Genomic DNA, 18,639 nt, shown 5'->3' on the forward strand with positions numbered 1-18,639 from the left:
GAATAGGCAGTCACTCATTGGCTGTCACTAGGTGGCAACGATGATGTGGTGTGTAAACTTCCACTGAGCGTTCGAAGAAGAATCTGGCGCAGCTGCAATTTGAGACGGATTCTTCTTCTCGCAAAACACTTGTCAAGAAAGGATCTCTTCTGAATCCCACAGGCTTTCAAAGCGTTTATCTTAATTTCTTTTGATTTCTTTTTATATACAAAAATAGGAAAATAACACGTGGAAGTCCTATATTTTAAATAGCAGCGTAAAAGCCTTCTTTAAAGATGGCGACAGCGGACGGCTCGCGCTACTATAGTGGTAAGTTTGAGCCGTTAGCAAAAGCGCTTACACCCATTTAAATTCTCTACCATTAATGATGTTTAGGTAAGATTATTCACGATCTTGTTAAACCCCAAAGACAGTTTTGTAGCTCTCTGGGGTCTGTTGCCGTGTAACGTTACTCTACCATTTACATAAGTTATCTCTAGCCAGCTAGCTTTTGTTTTTGTTGGGGCGTAATGTGTTTTTGTTGTTAGCAGTTAGTTTAGACGAACAATAAACTCATTATATCGGTTGATTTAGCCGCATTTTGTGTTTTATTTTGGGATTTTGTTAAAGGAAAATTGAACGGGGTGAACTGAATCTGACCGCGTGGTGATAATCGTGTGTTGAGGTCATGTTGAACTGTGATATTAGCCAAGTTCGCATATGTGTTTTTGTTTTTTAACGTTATCAAATTTGATACATCAGGCTTTTTGGCGCGTATAGTGTGATATAATGAGAATATGGAGCTCGTTTTCGAGGAGGTGATAAAATAATTTCAATGTAATTTAAAATGATCATTTGTCACTATTTCTCCCAACATGTCTTCTTTGGAGAATTTGATACAGCTTTATATGGTTAAAGTCTTGTAAAAGAGATGCTTTCCTCAGTAGTTGACTAACGTTAGTTGGTAACTTAACAAAAAAAAAAAAAACATTTGTGTAAGAGTTCAGTCAACTTCTATAGAAAGCTTCCAAGTCACCAAAACATATGAAATGAAGATATAACCAAGCAAATTTTTTCATAACAACAATATCGCTACTGTCCTCAATTTTTTAAATTAGGAAAACCAGGATTTATTAGCTTTTGGGGGTATAGCTGTGCAATTTAGTGTGAAATCATTTTTTTGTTTCTATTCCAGCAACAAAAATGTCATTTTAGCCAATATCCAAGCAGTGGCACATTTGCACTTGTTTGATCAGGAGTTACGACACTCTCATTTGTTAAAGACAGGCTTTCACACTTCTGACTCTTTCATCTTGCATCTTTCAGAGCATGATGACCGTGTCGGTGGACCAAAGCATCGCAATCGTAAAGGCAGAGGCCCTTTCAGAGCCCCCTTGTACAGCGATCAGATTTCTCGGCCAAGGCAGCGAGGCGGTTACAATGGTGGTGGTGGAGGAGGTGGAAGTGGCCCTGGTCCCCGGTCGAGACTGCATGATGATGACGGAGATGTGACCATGGCGGAAGGTCCGCAAGACAGCGGCTCCCGGGGCAGATAGTAAGCTCTTGTGATGCATGCAGCATACTTACACTTATTTTCTTATGTAACCATCACGGTACAACAGACAAGATTTTATACTTTCAGCAATCCGTATGGCCGGCCACAGAATCGCCGTGAGGAACGCAATCGCAAAGGTGGACGAGGTGGCGGCGGAGGTGGAAATGAAGATAGAGGTGGCAATCGATATGGAGGCAGAGGAGGTGGAGGTGGCAGTGGTACTGATGGAAGTCGCAAGAACTGGTTTAAAATGACTGTTAGTACATTAGACATTCATAGCACATGAATTAAGCAGTTATTGACTGAAAATCTTAGGATTTACTTGAAAGCATGTTTATGACCTAATGGCATTGTGGTTGTATTTGTATCTGACCACAGATTCCTTTCGGGAAGAAATACGACAAAGATTGGCTTCTGACGTCACTTCAGAACGTATGTTCTATGCCATTCCATGCAGTTCAGGTAAGTCTACGATAAAATATATTTCCTCAGCAAAATGTACCGATATGTAAAATTGCTAAATCTGTTCTGTCTTGTCTTTTTTGGTCATAGTATCACACTGAGGGCAACAAGGCCCAGTTTTATATTGAAGACTCCACTACTGCTAATGCCTTGTTTAAAGTGTCACGGAAAATAACAGACAAAGATGGATATAAGGTAAAAAAAAATAAAATAAATGCTTTCACTAAACCTGATGCCATTTCTGTAATCTTTCGGTGTTTATGATGCATTTAGTCGTCATTCTAATTATATTTTTCTACAATACTAACCATAAAAAAATGTGTAAAATTCTTGTTTAATCATTGGTTTGACAATCTAATTTAGTGTTAATCTGTTGAATGGATAGGTGACTCTTGTTATGAACACCTGCCCACCACCCACTTTGATTTACACTGATCTGAAGACCACGGATCTGGAGCATTTGAAGGTGAGTGATGGTTACCTCCAGCGGCCTTCAAGAGGATGTTCTCATTAAATTAATTTATGTATAATATACCTGACTGTCTTCTGCAGCAATGCATGGCCAAACGCTTTGACGGATCACAGCAGGCTCTAGATCTGAACAACATCAGAGTCGATCCAGGTTTGACTTGACTACAGTCATCTTTCTCCAAACTTAAACACTTATTCAGCTTGGCTTGTTGTGGAATGTTGCTCAAATGTTGGTCCTTTTCTGGCAGATTTGGTTTCTCAAAATATTGAGGTCACTTTAAATAGGAGGAACTCCATGCTGGGAGTTATCAAAATAATTGAGGAGAACATTCCTGAGGTAAGAAATTACAATTTACATGTATGATTGCCTGAAAATATAAATTTCTTCTAAAAAGCTCAGCAGGCATGTACTCAACCTAGGGCTGGGCGATATGGACCAAAAGTCATATCCCGATATATTTAGGCTGAATATCGATATACGATATATATCCCGATATTTTTTCCGCAAAGTGAGAGCAAATGTTCAGTCAAAGTCAAAGCCAAATATGACATGTCACAAGTAGTTTTATTGAATAGTTCTATTTCAGTGAACAGTTGCAAAATCAAATTAATAAATTATAAACAGGTTTCTTCACCTTAGGGCTGCACGATTATGACAAAAATCATAATTGGCGATTATTCCCTTGGAATTGTAATTTATTAATTATGATTATCAAAGTTGACATTGAATATAAACAAATTTTGTGTAAAAATGTTATAATTTGCTTATATATAGCCTACATATATATATATATATAGGCAAATTATAACACGTTTACACAAAATTTGTTAACACACACAAGTACTGTCCCCCTTTACTTAACATAAATTGTAAAAATATGACTAGTAAAGACTAGTACAAATAAATAAACAGTAGGCCTATGCTAAAGCTATTAAATAGCAGTCCCAAACTAGTTTTTGTTAATACAATGTGGTATGAGCCACTACAGTTATTTAAAAATATAAAAAATAACACAAAGAAAAATAAAGTGGCATTTTGGGGTTAATATGGGAACGACAGTTGCCATGGTGAATACACAATATTAACAATAACTGTTAATGAAACATGGAAACTGCTCAGGTGAATAGAATGAAAATCATACCTGCATTACTTTTATTTCGTGTAATTTACAACGTAGCGGCGTTGCATGCTCGTAGTTTCTTTTGCACTTTATATAGCCTACAGTGAAGCGATACACAGCGCGCGCCGCCGCATCTGCGCGTGTAATTGAAGAGGGTGCGCTCCGAGCACAGTATAACGGCTGAAAGGACAAGAAAGTCCGTGTTTCTGAGGTGAAAAACTTTATTTCCGCGTACACTTATGTCACTGCCTGGTAGTTCCTATTGTGCTGGGTTTTCTGAAGTAGTCATGATTCGCCTCTCATAACATAACGCTCTAAACACGCACGCAGAGTGGAAGGAGGGGCGGACTATTTGAAAATTGAACTATATCGATATATGCGATATGGTCTAATTCCATATCGCATTTCAAAATATATCGATATATTTTTTATATCGATATTAGGGGTGCAACGGTACAGATAGCCCACGGTACGGTCCGTACCTCGGTTTTTGGGCCACGGTCTCGGTTCGGTTTCGGTACATGTTTTGTGCAGAAAGAGACTGCTATTTCATCCCAAAATATGTTTTATTTTTCTTATGAGCATAAACAGAATGTCACAGTAGGAAGAACATCAATGTATGGAATAAATTAACACTCTAGTCTGTACTGAACAACACTAAGTAATACAACCTCTTCAACTATCACTTATATGAAATACAAAATGTAAACAAACACACTTCAAAATATTCAAGTGGATCCCAATTCCAAACCTTGATAACTGGCATATGAAGTGATCAATGTGAAAGAAAAAGTGCACTTTTACCTTTAACAAACATAAATTAGCTTGTGCTTTGAATAAAAAAAAGCAGAGCAAAATAATATAATAAAAAAATACTGCATTCAGGATACAAAGTGCAATGTTATTTACTCATCCACTATTGAGAGATTCTTGTGCAAAAAGATGAGTCTATCAACACTGTCTGGTTGGCACTAACGATGTCCCCAGCAGTGGAGAAAATTCTCAACTTTTCAGAATGCCGCAAGCGCACCTTAGGTCACGTGACAACCAACCAGAGCGCAGCTGATGGTTGCTTTAGCAACGACAGACGCCTCCGGAGCGCAACCGCCCTAGCGCTTTGGAAAAAGGAGAACGCGGCGCGCCTAGCGTTTTCTACGCGTTTTTAGGCGCGATATGTGAACGGCGCCTAAAGCAAAAACTAAAAGGATCAACGCGAACTCAGTGGCAAAACCGAAGTCCCGCGGTACACGAGGGTAGATTGTCCCGTGCAGGGCTGACCGAACGGTCCGGGATTTTACCGTGTACCGTTGCATCCCTAATCGATATATCGCCCAGCCCTAACTCAACCCATTTTTTTAAAAAAATGGCAAGATATGCCAATTATATTTGATAATATTAAAGTTTTAACATTTTGAAAGTGTACATGAACTCTACAGATGCAATTAAATCTTATTTTTTCATTCACAGCTGGTTTGTCTCAACCTGAGTAACAACCGGTTATACAGGCTGGATGACTTGGCAGATATTGTCAACAAGGTTCCCAACCTGAAGATTCTAAATCTATCACACAATGAGGTATGCGTATGCTGTCTGATACCTATAGATTGACCTTTTCCTGTAGTCTTCTTAGTCATGCATTATTGTGTCATCTTGTAGCTGAAGACAGAGAGAGAACTTGATAAACTGAGAGATCTGAAGCTGGTGGATCTCTCATTGGAGGGAAATCCTTTGTGTGACCACTTCAAGATCCAGGCCGACTATGTCAGGTTAGTCTTCTCAATTGTTGGTTGTCTGTTGAACATCATACAGCAAGAAAAATACTATACACAAGTACACAAATGTCAAGCACAAGACTTGCAAATGTGCTTTTACATTACTCGGCAGCCTCTGTGTGCCTCAAACTATAGAGGTTGATATGAAAGAGAAAAATAGTTTGCACTAATGTCCACTAAAGCACTCTGGCAGCACTGATAATGCAACGCATACGTATTGCATCACATTTTGAAATGTGACCAATTTAGGGACACAACACCACAAAATCTAGCTGGCCCAGTGTCTGCTGTTACGTACTTGCGTAGAGTATGTTTCAGGTCTGAAATAAAATCTTTGAGGGTTTGTGTGGTTGTGCGCTTATGCACATGAAAGCATGCATATGCATGGACATTTGTATCAATACGCAAAACAGTTAACAAAAACAGAAAAACCCGGTGTGCATAAAAATACACCTAGAAAACATGTCGATTATTAATAGCTTCATTTGAGGCAGACATATAATGTGTGTTGAACATTAAAAATACACATTGCATTTCAATTTATTCTGTAGGAATAACAATTGCCCGACAGAGGGCTGATGTGACATTTGTAAGGACATTCTTAATAGAAAGTGTTCTTTTTTAAATATCACACTTGAAAACAATGAGCTATTTCTTATTAATTTTCCATAATCATTGCATGTTATTCTAAAGAAAAAAAACAATCCCATCCGCCAGAGTCATTCAGTCCTGTCTGTAATATGCAGGTGTATTAACTCTTAACCAGTGAGCACTTGGTTATTTTCCACTAGTTCCACTATCATCAGGCATGTGATTGATATTTACTTGTTCGTGTTCCAGTGGCAATCCAGTAAGCAGCTTAAAAACTTTACAAACCAAGTTTGTCAACACCTCAGGTTCTTTTTTATGGTTCTTCTCACACCTGCTTTTTCATTCTTGCTCCCCCCCCCACTCTTTTCTCTGTTCCCACCTGGTTGTCCCTGTAGCTTTTAGCACAGAACACGCCGATTGTCTTTTTAGCATATTGTAAATATGCTGACATTTTAGCACATTGCAAATTTCATTAGTTTAAACTTAAGTGGTTAATTCAATTTAAGCAGCAGCTTCATCATGTGACCTCCCAGAATGCCCATGGATAAGTTGGCATAGAAGGATGGAACATAATCTCGGAGATGATGCTCGATTAAGTACATTTGACCTCCACCTTTCTAAAATGCTGGCACCCTCTTCCCTCCACCCGCCCTGCACATGTCTGACACCTGGAGTGATGCTGATGCTGTTTGGCCAGTGAGAGGCTGGTTAGCCAAAGACGGGTAAGATCCCACCTCATGATTCAGGGACAACCTAAGGCAGGCACAGCCGCAAAACTGGCCACAGCCAACGTCTTGAAGATGAAGAAAGATCACAGAAGATGAAGAGTTGTTCGTGAGGAGATGCCATGGGTGGAGAAGGAGAGGGAAGGTTTTTAAGAGAAACCTTGAGCCAAGCACTGCTCAGAAACATGAGCTCTGCTGCATGTTGCAAAATGAATAATGAGAGCAGAGGCAATTCTCTTTGTCTCTCTCTGTTTCTGTATTCAAAGGTGGAGGATAGTTGGTCAGACTGACCACTTTCATGATCCTCGTCCTAGAGCATGTTGGAGGAAAAACGTCAAAGACAAAACATTGAGAGGAAAATACTGGAGGAGGATCACAGGAAACAAGTTTCAAATTTTCATATCAATTAAACTAAAGTACAAATTAGAGTAAATAGGAAACAGAAACGTAAGGTGTCTGGGCTCAAATATAGCTTTAATTAATTGTTTGAATAAATACCCTGCTGTTCTTAAATTTAATAGAAGGGTCCAAATTAAGTAGGCCATAAAACCCATACACCTTTATACCGGTCATTTATTTTATCATATAATGATCTGTTCAGAGGCTCAGGGTTCAACTCTTTATTTACATCTGACCCCTTTTATTAACTCCCACTCTTTTGGTGTGGTTTCTCTCTGTATAGCTGTCTTCTCTGTGACTGATCCATAAATTTAAACCTCTCTAGTGTCCAAACACTTATTTTCCCCTCCCATATGTATTGCTGCATTCACTCACAATTAGGTCTATTATATATAATTGTATTTATTTACATAATTTCTTTGTTTGTTTATTTTTCCACCTAAATTCTTAATAGCTAGCTACTCATATCATCATATTTCTCTTATTGTCATCTTGAGCAGCCTGGTTCTGCATCATTTTTTCATAGATATTGCTGCACGCTATGAACAAGCATTTAAGTTAACTCGGCGTGCCAGTATTTGTCGACCTGTATGTCAGTGCCTGATGATATTTGATAAAAAAATAATAATAAAAAAAAAAAACCCACAAAACCAGGACCCCATAAAGTTTTGCCAGTAAGAACCACTAGTATTACCAGATTACAGGGAGTCAGATCTGGTCCAAGTACATTAAACTATACACTTTCCACTGGGTACACTTCCTAATTGTGCAAAAAAATTACTTACTGCCTGACTGATTGATTGAATGGTGTGAATGTTCACCAAACTCTACCCCTCACAACACCCCACTGCCCCCATCGTTTGCCAGCCTGCTTGTGTCTGTGTTTCGGCCTGTAGGGGGCACCAGTGGTGAGTATTGTGGATGGGTAAGTACCATGTGCCGGGGTGGGAGGGAGTTGGGGCAGGGCTGTGATTGGCTCATTGGTGGCATGGCTCAGATGCCCATGATTTTTATTCTCACAAGTACACGACAAACTTGCTCAAGTATTCAGTAACCCTTCACTACTATTCAAATTAAACGAATGGTTATTGTTTTTTGGTGTTGATGTAAACTTGGTTACATACACTACTGTTCAAAAGTTTTATTCTTAAAAGCTTTATTATTAAACTTGTATTCATCAAGTACACATTCAATTGATCAACAGTTAAGACATTTTATAATGTTACAAAAGATTTATATTTCAAATAAATGCTGTTCTTTTGAACTTTCTATTCATCAAAGAATCCTGAAAATTATATATTGTATTGCGTTTTGCCAGAAATATAAAGCAGACAGTACATCTGTTTTCAACATTAACAATAATAAATGTTTCCTGAGCAGCAAATCAACATATTAGAATGATTTCTGAAGGATCATGTGACACTAAAGACTGGAGTAATGATGCTGAAAATTCAGCTTTGCATCACAGTTGTTTTAAGTTGTAATGTTTCACATCACATGATTCACAAAATATCACTGGTCTTACTGTATTTGATTTAAAAAAAAAATCTAGCCTGGGTGTGCATACATTTAAAACTTGTACCGACCACAAACTTTTGAGTAGTAGTGTACATAACGTTTTGTATGAAAATAAATTCACAGTATCGCAATATCTCAAGCCTGATGGATAATTATCTGTAAGTAAATATTTCTGTGATTGAATACACTCTTTACCTATTTGTCCTGCACTTAAGATGGCCTGGCTAAAGTTTTTGAGTGTTTCTATGGGACGGTTTCATTGGCACATGTGCAGTTTGTACTAACCTAGTTTCTTTTGTTCTGTCTTTGTGATTGTTGGACAGTGCCATACGGGAACGATTCCCCAAGCTGCTCAAACTGGTAGGAAATCCACAGTGTTTATCTGTTGGTGTAACCCAACGCAATTTGTTTGAGAACAAGTGTTGTAATCATAATAATTGAAATGTCACACATTCGCTCATTGGCTTAATTGTATATTAGACACATTGTTTGTCTGTTCATTGTTTAAACAACAGGATGGACACGACCTTCCGCCTCCCATTGGTTTTGATTTAGAGGTCGCTCCTGCGACTCTTCCTCCCTGCAAGGTTTGGTCTCGATCTGTTCTTCACTTTGAGATGGCCATATTTGACTTTCATACTTATTAACCTCTCACTTTTACTTTGAACACAGCCTAGCTACTTCTGCTCTGAAGACATCAAAAACATCATCCATTGCTTCCTGCAACAGTATGTATTTTTTTTTGGTCTTAATAGATACATGTATGTAAGAACTAATACATTCAGATCAAAATGTTCACCCTCTGTCACCCTCCAGGTATTACAGCATATATGACTCAGGAAACAGACAGCCCCTGCTGGACGGCTACCATGACGGAGCAACTTTCTCCCTCAGCATTCCCTTCATCACGCAGAACCCTTCAAAGTACAGTAGACTTTCTCTATGCTATATCATCGTCGTCATCACCACTATTGACTTTTAGTAAACAGTGAGTGTTAATCTTTTTGTCCACAGAAGTAGTTTAGGGGAATACCAGAAAGACAGTCGCAATATCAAGCGCATGAAAGACCCAAGTAAGTAATTGCTTAATAATCTAAAAATCTGTAAAGTCTCTGTTCTATAGAAACTATCATCTATCATCTGTGGGTTAGTTTTTGCAACATCAAGGTGTGATCACATTTCGGGCAGCTTTCTGTAACTAAAATGTGCTGTGCCAACTTTCGACATCACGTAAAACTCCCGATTGCACATATGCCTGTTGAAATAACTGGATTTTGCTGAGCAGCTGTAAATGTGACCGCACCTTTTGCTTGTGTCATGAATTCTGTGATGAGTTTTGCCATTTTCTTTCAGCTACACGGTTTCGGTTGATTAAACACACACGATTAAATGTGGTGGCTTTCCTGAACGAACTCCCCAAAACCCAGCACGACATCGCCTCCTTTATTGTAGATGTCAACACCTACACAGTGAGTTAAACTTGAGGTTCAGTTTGCTGGTTTCATATTTCACATTCAGATTTGCGGTTCTAATTGCTTGTCATTTCCAGGCTACACTGTTGGCATTTACAGTCAGTGGAGTTTTCAAAGAAAGTGAGTTCCTCTAACTAAAATGATTCAGAGTTGGTAGCTTCACTCTGAGCTGATCAGTACACAACCTCATTTTTCTTTTTCCCCCTCTTCTCCTTTTTAAGTGGATGGTAAATCCCGAGAATCATACAGAGCCTTCTCTCGAGTATTCATTGCTGTTCCTGCTGGAGTTGGGTAAGATCTCGGTTACAAAAATCTCTTCTTTTTTTTTTGCCTTAAATATGTGCCATTGGTCATATCAACATTGTAACCTATTTTCAACTTTTCAGTCTGTGCATTGTGAATGACGAGCTGTTCGTTCGAAACGCCACTACAGAGGAAATTCGTCGTGCATTCGTTGCTCCCGCCCCCACACCATCCAGCAGCCCCGTGCCCACTCTGTCCGCCCCCCAACAAGAAATGCTTGCTGCCTTCTCCCAAAAGTCTGGCATGAACCTAGAATGGTCTCAAAAGTAAGGACTAAAATACATGTTTGTTACTTCTACTAGATATCGTACTGTTTCTAGATTCATACTAAGATGGACAGCTTGTTAAGGTCGGACTTGCTTGTTATTTTAGGTGCCTACAAGACAATGATTGGGATTTTGACAGAGCTGCTCAGATCTTCACCGGTCTTAAGGTACGCCAGTGCCCCTTTCTCATGGTTCACAGTAAATCTTCTAGAACAAAGGATCATGTGTCCTGCATTTATCTCACAAGGGTCTCTTCTCTTACAGGCACAAGGAAAGATCCCAGATGTTGCATTTGTCAAATGAGGAGTTATTGCTGGGGATTTTATGGAAACTCTGAACCACAAGGTGCCTTCCTAATTCTATCCTCCCATCTAAAATAAAACCTGTCGTCATTATTATTATTATTTTTTGGTCTTATTTTATTTTCCCTGTAATTTTTTTTAAGTTATCCACAAGAATTAAAAAATAAAAGGTTTACAGAGCAAACATTTAAGACAAAAAAAAAAAAAAAAAAAAGATAAGAGTGGAAAAAAACTCAGGAAGGCACCAAGACCAATTGTTTTCCACTTTTTTTTTTTGTGAATACCCACCATCCCCCAAACCAACTTTGTGGTTCAAGTTTTCTGTAGGTTTTAATTGTTGTCATGTTCAATATAGGACAGATATGGCAAATAAAGTATGTGTTCATTGTTTGTTGTGTTTTGTAAAATAAATATTAACTATGATCTTATGTACTAGACTGAACATTTAATTGTGTTTTACTGTGACTACAGCTAAAGAAAATATGAAACAGTTTAGTATAATGTTTTTGTCTACCAAAAAGGTGAATGTACCATCATAAAATCAGTTACATCATGTGTGTATCATGAGGAAAACATTTATTGCAGCCTGGGTAACCATTACATGTTATACAACATAACCATCAGAACCAGGCATTTGTGTGCAATACAGCCAAACTTGTGCGCTCCAAATAAGTTAGTTCCTTGCATAGGTTTCCCTACAGCATGTACAATAGTGTTGATTGTTGGGAATTTTCATTACACTGTTTTTTGGAATGATAAATGGGCAATCGGGTCGATAACAGGAGGGTGACCGATTATACTGTGTAAACTGGTAACTTAAATCTCAGTGAGAAAGTTTGGGGCCAAGCTGCAGGTCAGGCCTGTCCCATCAGGCTCCACATTTAGCTTCTTGACCACTCCATCTTCAATCAGCATGGCATACCTGAAAAAACACACACACATACATATTCAGGATCAGCAGAGGCAACTGAGAAGTGAAAGTGTCAATTTCACATGAAAATGAGAAGTAGACTGACGAAATTGAGTAGATTCCAACTTCACATTTTGTCTGACTAGTCCCCTTAATGTAATCAAGTTACAAATGGCAGATGTGGCCATTTGTAACTTGAACTCGCTTCCAGTTATTTTAGCTGTACAAAATCACTGTTGTGCTGCTTGATGTAGTAACTGTTAATTATAAATACACTAATTTAGTGGCTAATGAATCGGAAGTCTCGCACATTCACAGAAAATAGCTTACTTTATTGCAGAATAAGGTAGATACCACAATCATGATTGTGGGACATGTTTTTTTTTCAGGAAGACCATCATCTCACCTTTGAGACCTCAAATTTCCAAGCACCTGGAGCAAGTGATCATTGTTCAGGAAGAGATCCACAGCCTTTATAGAGAAAAATAGATTTATAATATCTATAAATATCTAAAACAGCACTGAACGTCTGGGACAACATTTTTAAGTAAAATAACACTTAATCCTGTAATATTTCCTGATTTTAATGCATCCAGATCTATAATATGTGCTGTGCATTGATCAGCATAAAAATTCTGGAAATGGCCCATGGATGAAGGTGCTGTGAAAGCAAGTGTCACCTTTGTGAACGCTCCTGTGGGATCAGCCAGCATCCGCACCTATAATAAATCAACCATATAATGACTCAATAGATAATCCTTAAAGAGACTAATTAGACTGTGTTTTAGTAAAAAGCAGGTTAATTAAAGGGCGGAGAGTTTTCCCACCTTGCCGTCTGCTCCGTTCTCCTTTCCCCAGGCGGTCATAACAAACACATCATTAACAGACACGCATGCGATCTCATCCACGCCTTTGGCCCTCAAATCCCCAGCCATTTGTACGAACCCTGGGAGATGAGTCTGAGAAAACAAGAGTGAACAGAGTTAAGACAAACAAGAGACTGTGATACGGGTGCAGTAGTAATAGAATGAAAAGAGATGTGCTCACAGTCATTCAAAACCAACCTAATTAGAATTAGGTTTATTATACTTCCTTCACTAACTTCTTATACAGGGGTCGTCAACCTTTTCAGGGACCACTTGAGTGTCATATTTCAGGCCTGGCTGTTAATACCATGCATGTAGTACTATATTAATGCATTATAAAGCTATTAAATTAACCATGAAATCAAAATTCTTGTTTTATTTTTATGAAAGATTGCAGTATTTACTTATAAATAATTTATCTGTGCACAAAATATATATATTTTTAACATGCCCTTGTAATATTTAATCGAAATAACTTCCCCCTCCCACTTGCAGCGACATCTCTTCTCTTCTCCGATGACTTGTTTACTGGCGTGAGGGCGGGACAACCTGTCACTCACATGAGATCGACCAATAGCAAACCACAACGGTCCAATCAATTCCCAATGGACAAAATGACAAATTTCGTCTTACCCGCCTTGCATTTTGTCTTGTTCAAGAAGGCGTTTCACTCTGATATATGTCAGAATAGGGAAGAAAAAAAACTATCACAGCTTCTGTTTCATATTATTGATTTTCATCATTATATTTTAATAATTTAAAGAAAATAGTTTAGCAACTTTAGCTTCTTAGCTTTGGCTGTAGTTAACAGTAATGTATTTTTAATGCACATATTATCATACATATTATTATTGTAATGTATTATTTTAATGCACAGATCCTATGACCATCTGATCATATGTGAGTGCGAACTCGTGAATAATGGGAGACATGATATCAGAGTTCAAAAGAGGACAAATTGTTGGTGCGGGTCTCACTGGCTCATCTGTGACCAATACAGCAAGTCTTTGTGGTGTATTGAGAGAGCTATATCCAGGGTAATGTCGGCATACCACCATGTAGGACGAACCACATCCAACAAGAGGAAGCTGTCTCTGAAAGGGATGTATAATCGGGCTGCTATAGCCAAGCCTTTGGTCACTCGTGCCAATGCCAAATGTGTTTCATTGGTGCCAAGAGTGCAAATCTTGGGCTGTGGACAATGCGAAACATGTATTGTTCTCTGATCAGTCCACCTACACTGTCTTTGAGTTACGGTGTGAAGACACCCGGATTGTTGCTGCCCAGAGTGAAGCATGGCGGTGGATCAGTGATGGTTTGGGCTGCAATATCATGGCATTCCCTACTGTACTTGATGGCCAAGAACAAATCATTCTGGAGGACTATGTGGACCTAATGGTTTAAACATTGTACCCTGAAGGGCCGTGTAACAGCATGATAATGCACCGATACATACAGCAAGACTTGTGACAGAATGGTTTGATGACCATAAAAGTGAAGTTGAACATCTCCCATAGCCTGCACAGTCACCAGATCTACATATTATTGAGCCACTTTAGGGTGTTTTAGAGGAGCAAGTCAGAAAACGTTCTGGAAGAGGAATGGCTCAAAATCCCTCTGGCCACTGTGAAGGATTTGTATCTGTCATCCACAAGACGAAATGATGCTGAATTGGCTGCAAAAGGAGGCCCTACACCATACCAATACATTATTGTGGTCTAAAACCAGGTGTTTCATATTCATTGTCCAACCCCTGTATATATAAATATATCACAAAACTGAATAATAATTGGCAGCAGTAATTCCAGCAGATCCTACCTTTGAACATCCAGGAGTGAACGCCCCTGGCACGCCAAAAAGCACTCCCTTTTTGCCTTCAAAGATTTTAGCCATTGAAATGCTATTCCCCGGGTCTCCCTCCTGGACCTCCACAGCGGGAAGATGTTGACCAACCTTAAAAAGGTTAAGAACAGCATGAATAATACAGCATTAAACACACACAAAAACAGATAAAATCGATTAATTTCTTAATCCATTATTTATTAGTGAGTCAACTCATTGCCACGGCAACACAAACACCAGAGCTCTGATGACAACAACTGATTCAGTTTCAGATACCATGTGCTGTCACCACAATCACCAACAAGTTTGGACACACTTGACTGAATGATTCTTGTGATGTTAAAAAACTTATGATCTTATGAATTAATTCTTGTCCTTCAATGCATGAAAGGATGCATTATTTTTTTTCTATAAATATAAGCTGTGCCTACATATGAATTACATACAAAAGCTAAAATTGTAATATATTTTTTATGCATTGAACTCAATAGTCAAAAGCAGCCTCCTTCATGGCTCACTCTTAACAAGGAACTTCTGTTTAAAAATCAATATATTTAAGGCAATTATGAAGTGTAGGAGGTCAAACCAAATATTATATTATTTTATATGAATTTTGGTAACCCTGCTAGTGTGCTACTAAAATATGGGACAATTAGGACATTTTCTGTGATTTTCGCAATTCTCTAGCAAAATAAATAAATAAATAAATACATACATACAGTATAAAATATATTGTAATTCTATTTGTATAAAGTGTAAACATGCTATGTTAACCTCTTAATTGTTATCTATATTAATCATGTTTTAATTGACTAGTGTTTTGTATTTGCGTGCATGACACTGCGCACATTAGGTGAAGTTCTTGAGGTACATCAATGACGATCAGTTGAACTCCACAAAACAGTCTGAGATTATGTACGGATACTTTAAAGAATCTATAATGTAAAACATCGGATCTGCAACCGCGCGACAAACGCGAACGCTCCCGTTCTTGTCTCGTTGCGCGTCACAGGCCTACAAGGAAATAGTTTACTTCCTTCACCAATATCTGACTTTAACTGATTGGCCACAACATATTTGAATAATATGCAGGAAAAGGAAATCGCAGCGAAAATGTCATTCTGCTCACGTAGAATCACGAACACACACCCGTGTTTATGTTAGGCTATGAAACGCGCGCATTAAAAAACAACTCATGGCCGCCACAGTAATCCAGAAGCATCTAATGCGTTTATTTTAGGCACCGTGCGACGAAAATAGTGCCATGGTCATGTGTAAAAGCCGACGACATGCAGTCCAGGCTCTGGTTAGGAGTGGTTGTGTCTGGTTAAAGTTCTTACCTGGATCGGCATGCTGGAGATGCGTGTGGAGTGCAGCAGTCTAATACTGTGAGCGGCTCGGACGCCTTTCTGTAGTAGTGTCGTGGAAATCATCGCTTTATATACAGACTGAAACAGCAGCGCCTCCAGGAACACAACACTCCTCCAGCCTTCCCGTCCCGTCCCGCCTCTCCTCCTCCCACCCCCGCTTCTCCTCCTCCCACCCCCGCTACAGGGATAATAGTCAAAGAAAGCATCTGCGACTACTCCTTCTTATTAACTTTATTACTCTAATAAAGATAATATACTGTTATTATGACAGTAAGTACCTTCACCAATTAACTGCTTTGCAGGATAAAACAAACAAAAAGATACTCCCTCACTATTTGTTCAGCTGAATGACATCGTTTTCCCTTGTCATTGTTGATAGGCAACAGTATTTGTTTTGTTTTTTATTGCTCTATGAAACAGGTGTTTTTGTAATGTACATTTCTGTAGGAATTCTTTTCGACAATGAATGTGTTTGTTAATAAATTATGGTGTCATCTCGAATACATTCTTAAAAATGATTGGGTTGTTTTTCGACCTATGTTTGGGTCAAAAATGGACCGACAAACCCAACCGTTGGGTTTAAACATTTTAAAACATTAAACAAACCGTTGGGTTTAAAAAACTGAAACATTTTAAACCAACTGTTAAGTTCAAACATTTCAAACACTTAAACCAACCGTTGGGTTTAAAACCGTTAAAAAGTAGGGGGTTTGTCCATAATGTGATAGGCCTATTATGTCGCACGTGTATATTGAGGCATATGGGTCAAAATGATCGATTTTTCTATTATGCCAAAAATCATTAGGATAAGTAAAGATTATGTTCCAAGAAGATATTTCGTAAATTTCCTACCGTAAATATATAGCCTAAAACATTTATTTTTGCGAGTGAATGCAGCACAATCGCGAACATAATGGACAACTTTAAAGGAGATATTTGTATCTCGGCCAAATATTGTCCTATCCTCAATTTGAACAAATTGACCCATGTGACTGGTTTTGTGGTCCCGGGTCACATATTTGACCCAAACAAGGGTTGAAGGTTGTCCAGCATTTTTAAAATGTGGCCTACATTTTAAACTAAGCTTGGATATAATTATGCCTTCAGAAAGGTTACAGTTAATAATGTTTGATGAGTTTTGGCATTACAACCCTTGAGCTCAAGGTCAAATGAGATTACAATGTGTCTGTGTTTAAAGAGTTAATGCTGCTATTAATCCTAATAGGTGGATCGTCACTGACAAGCTTAACAAAAAAATAAAAAAGTGACTTACTGACTTTAATTTGTCCTTAAAGAGTTTATTTCCTGAAGGAGGATAATGTAGTTTTTTTCTTTGTATTTCGAGTTATGCAATAATAATAAAACATATAATGCAATAAGGCGGTTTCAACTAATTAAGTGATGCGTTAAATTTAATGATGCATTATCTCACCTAAACTGAATATTGGCATATATTGACAGAATAAAGTTTTTACGCAATATGTCTGCAGGGCCGAACGGAGTAAATGGGGGATTTTTTATTCCAGCTATACCCACAGGTCAAGAGGGCCAATAATAATTGTTTTAATGTAATTTTTTTTAAAGGTGCCATCAGTCAGGGAGCCCATTAAGCAGTGGACCGGACACCTGTGATTGGCACATTATCTGTCTAAATCATGAAAAATCAAAGATCAATGTGTACTGCTTCATATCCTTTAATGCAATATGCATTGCAATTAATCATGCTGGAAATAATTATACAGGTTTATTCACAAGATCATTTTGACATCATCTAGATTAGAACAATTGTAGAAATAATGACTTGGCATAGTTTTAGAATATATCATATGCCATATGTGTTTTTTTTTTTTACCCTGGTCATCTGTAATGTCTCCCTAAACGATAAAACAAGCATTAGTTACTGATGTACCATTTTCCCTTCCTGAAAGACTTTTTTAAAATGACTTTTTTCAGCTGAAACCATCCGTTTTTAATTTCCAACGTCTAAAGAACACTGGAAAAATATCATCATTGTAGGCTACAGTATTATATTAGGCTACTAAAGAATGATGGTATGTGATTAACACGAAATGGAAAGCATCAAAAATGTGTTTGAAGGCTACTTTTTCATTAGCAAGTTATGTCATTGAATTATCAGTGCTAAACTCAAAAATATTACTTTCTCACTCAGAATCAGTCTACTGCGAAATCTTTGAAATTAATCTTAAATATTGTTCAGTAACTGGTATGTCTACTGGGTTATTTTATTCAGGATCTTATCAATAAAACGGCTCCCAGCAGCGCAACTATAACTAAAAACAGGCCTAGAGGTTTTCCACACTAATTCTGAATCCAAAATGGCCTCGCGATGGCGCTGTTTCCCCGCTGGTCGCGTGCACGAGTATGAGGTTATACAGCGCTTAACCTCACGGGGGCAGTATTGAGTTTACATGTATGCAGGTGGTGCGATGCTTGTGTGAGTGATGTGATGTTTCTCCAATACTACTATTTCAGTTTGCACTACTTCGCCGTCTAACTCGCTTAGGTAAGTGATTTATCTGTGTAATGGTACGAAGCGAATTATAAAATCGCTAAATTTATATAAATGTACTTTTAAAGTAACTGCAAACAACGGGAGCCATCTATCAAATGAAATACTAGCACCATTTGCAGCTTTGAATACAACATGAAAACAATGGAATGGACCAACGACTTTACATGAATGTTCACTGATTT

At 38.2% G+C, this 18,639-nt stretch overlaps 2 protein-coding genes across 2 annotated transcripts; one reads left to right on the forward strand and one right to left on the reverse strand.

The window, feature by feature from the left end:
- Window positions 1–42: 42 nt before the first annotated feature.
- Window positions 43–11,364, forward strand: nxf1b (nuclear RNA export factor 1b). Its single transcript, XM_084388109.1, has 21 exons — window positions 43–309; window positions 1,306–1,534; window positions 1,622–1,790; window positions 1,913–1,996; window positions 2,087–2,191; window positions 2,382–2,462; window positions 2,549–2,618; window positions 2,716–2,804; window positions 5,056–5,163; window positions 5,245–5,354; window positions 8,917–8,953; window positions 9,109–9,180; window positions 9,266–9,321; window positions 9,410–9,517; window positions 9,608–9,666; window positions 9,947–10,062; window positions 10,143–10,185; window positions 10,287–10,356; window positions 10,452–10,634; window positions 10,741–10,801; window positions 10,899–11,364. Exons 1-21 carry the CDS (start codon window positions 276–278, stop codon window positions 10,935–10,937), a joined length of 1,923 nt encoding a protein of 640 aa, XP_084244235.1. The 5' UTR covers window positions 43–275; the 3' UTR covers window positions 10,938–11,364.
- A 131-nt stretch (window positions 11,365–11,495) lies between these two features.
- Window positions 11,496–16,165, reverse strand: prdx5 (peroxiredoxin 5). Its single transcript, XM_084388110.1, has 6 exons — window positions 15,895–16,165; window positions 14,531–14,665; window positions 12,674–12,805; window positions 12,527–12,565; window positions 12,253–12,317; window positions 11,496–11,858 (listed from the first exon to the last, which is right to left on the reverse strand). Exons 1-6 carry the CDS (start codon window positions 15,985–15,987, stop codon window positions 11,753–11,755), a joined length of 570 nt encoding a protein of 189 aa, XP_084244236.1. The 5' UTR covers window positions 15,988–16,165; the 3' UTR covers window positions 11,496–11,752.
- Window positions 16,166–18,639: the final 2,474 nt, after the last annotated feature.

Source organism: Rutilus rutilus (assembly GCF_951802725.1).
Source record: "Rutilus rutilus genome assembly, chromosome: 18".
Lineage (NCBI taxonomy): Eukaryota > Metazoa > Chordata > Actinopteri > Cypriniformes > Leuciscidae > Rutilus > Rutilus rutilus.

Excerpts from the sequence above, each read along its gene's own strand:
- nxf1b (XM_084388109.1), top strand. The coding sequence starts at position 276 with ATGGCGACAGCGGACGGCTCGCGCTACTATAGTG. Across the intron at positions 5,355-8,916 it reads ATCCAGGCCGACTATGTCAG|TGCCATACGGGAACGATTCC; the intron begins GTTAGTCTTCTC and ends ATTGTTGGACAG. Across the intron at positions 10,802-10,898 it reads AGATCTTCACCGGTCTTAAG|GCACAAGGAAAGATCCCAGA; the intron begins GTACGCCAGTGC and ends CTTCTCTTACAG.
- prdx5 (XM_084388110.1), bottom strand. The coding sequence starts at position 15,987 with ATGATTTCCACGACACTACTACAGAAAGGCGTCCGAGCCGCTCACAGT. Across the intron at positions 14,666-15,894 it reads TCTCCAGCATGCCGATCCAG|GTTGGTCAACATCTTCCCGC; the intron begins GTAAGAACTTTA and ends AACCTTTTTAAG. Across the intron at positions 11,859-12,252 it reads GGAAATTTGAGGTCTCAAAG|GTATGCCATGCTGATTGAAG; the intron begins GTGAGATGATGG and ends GTGTTTTTTCAG.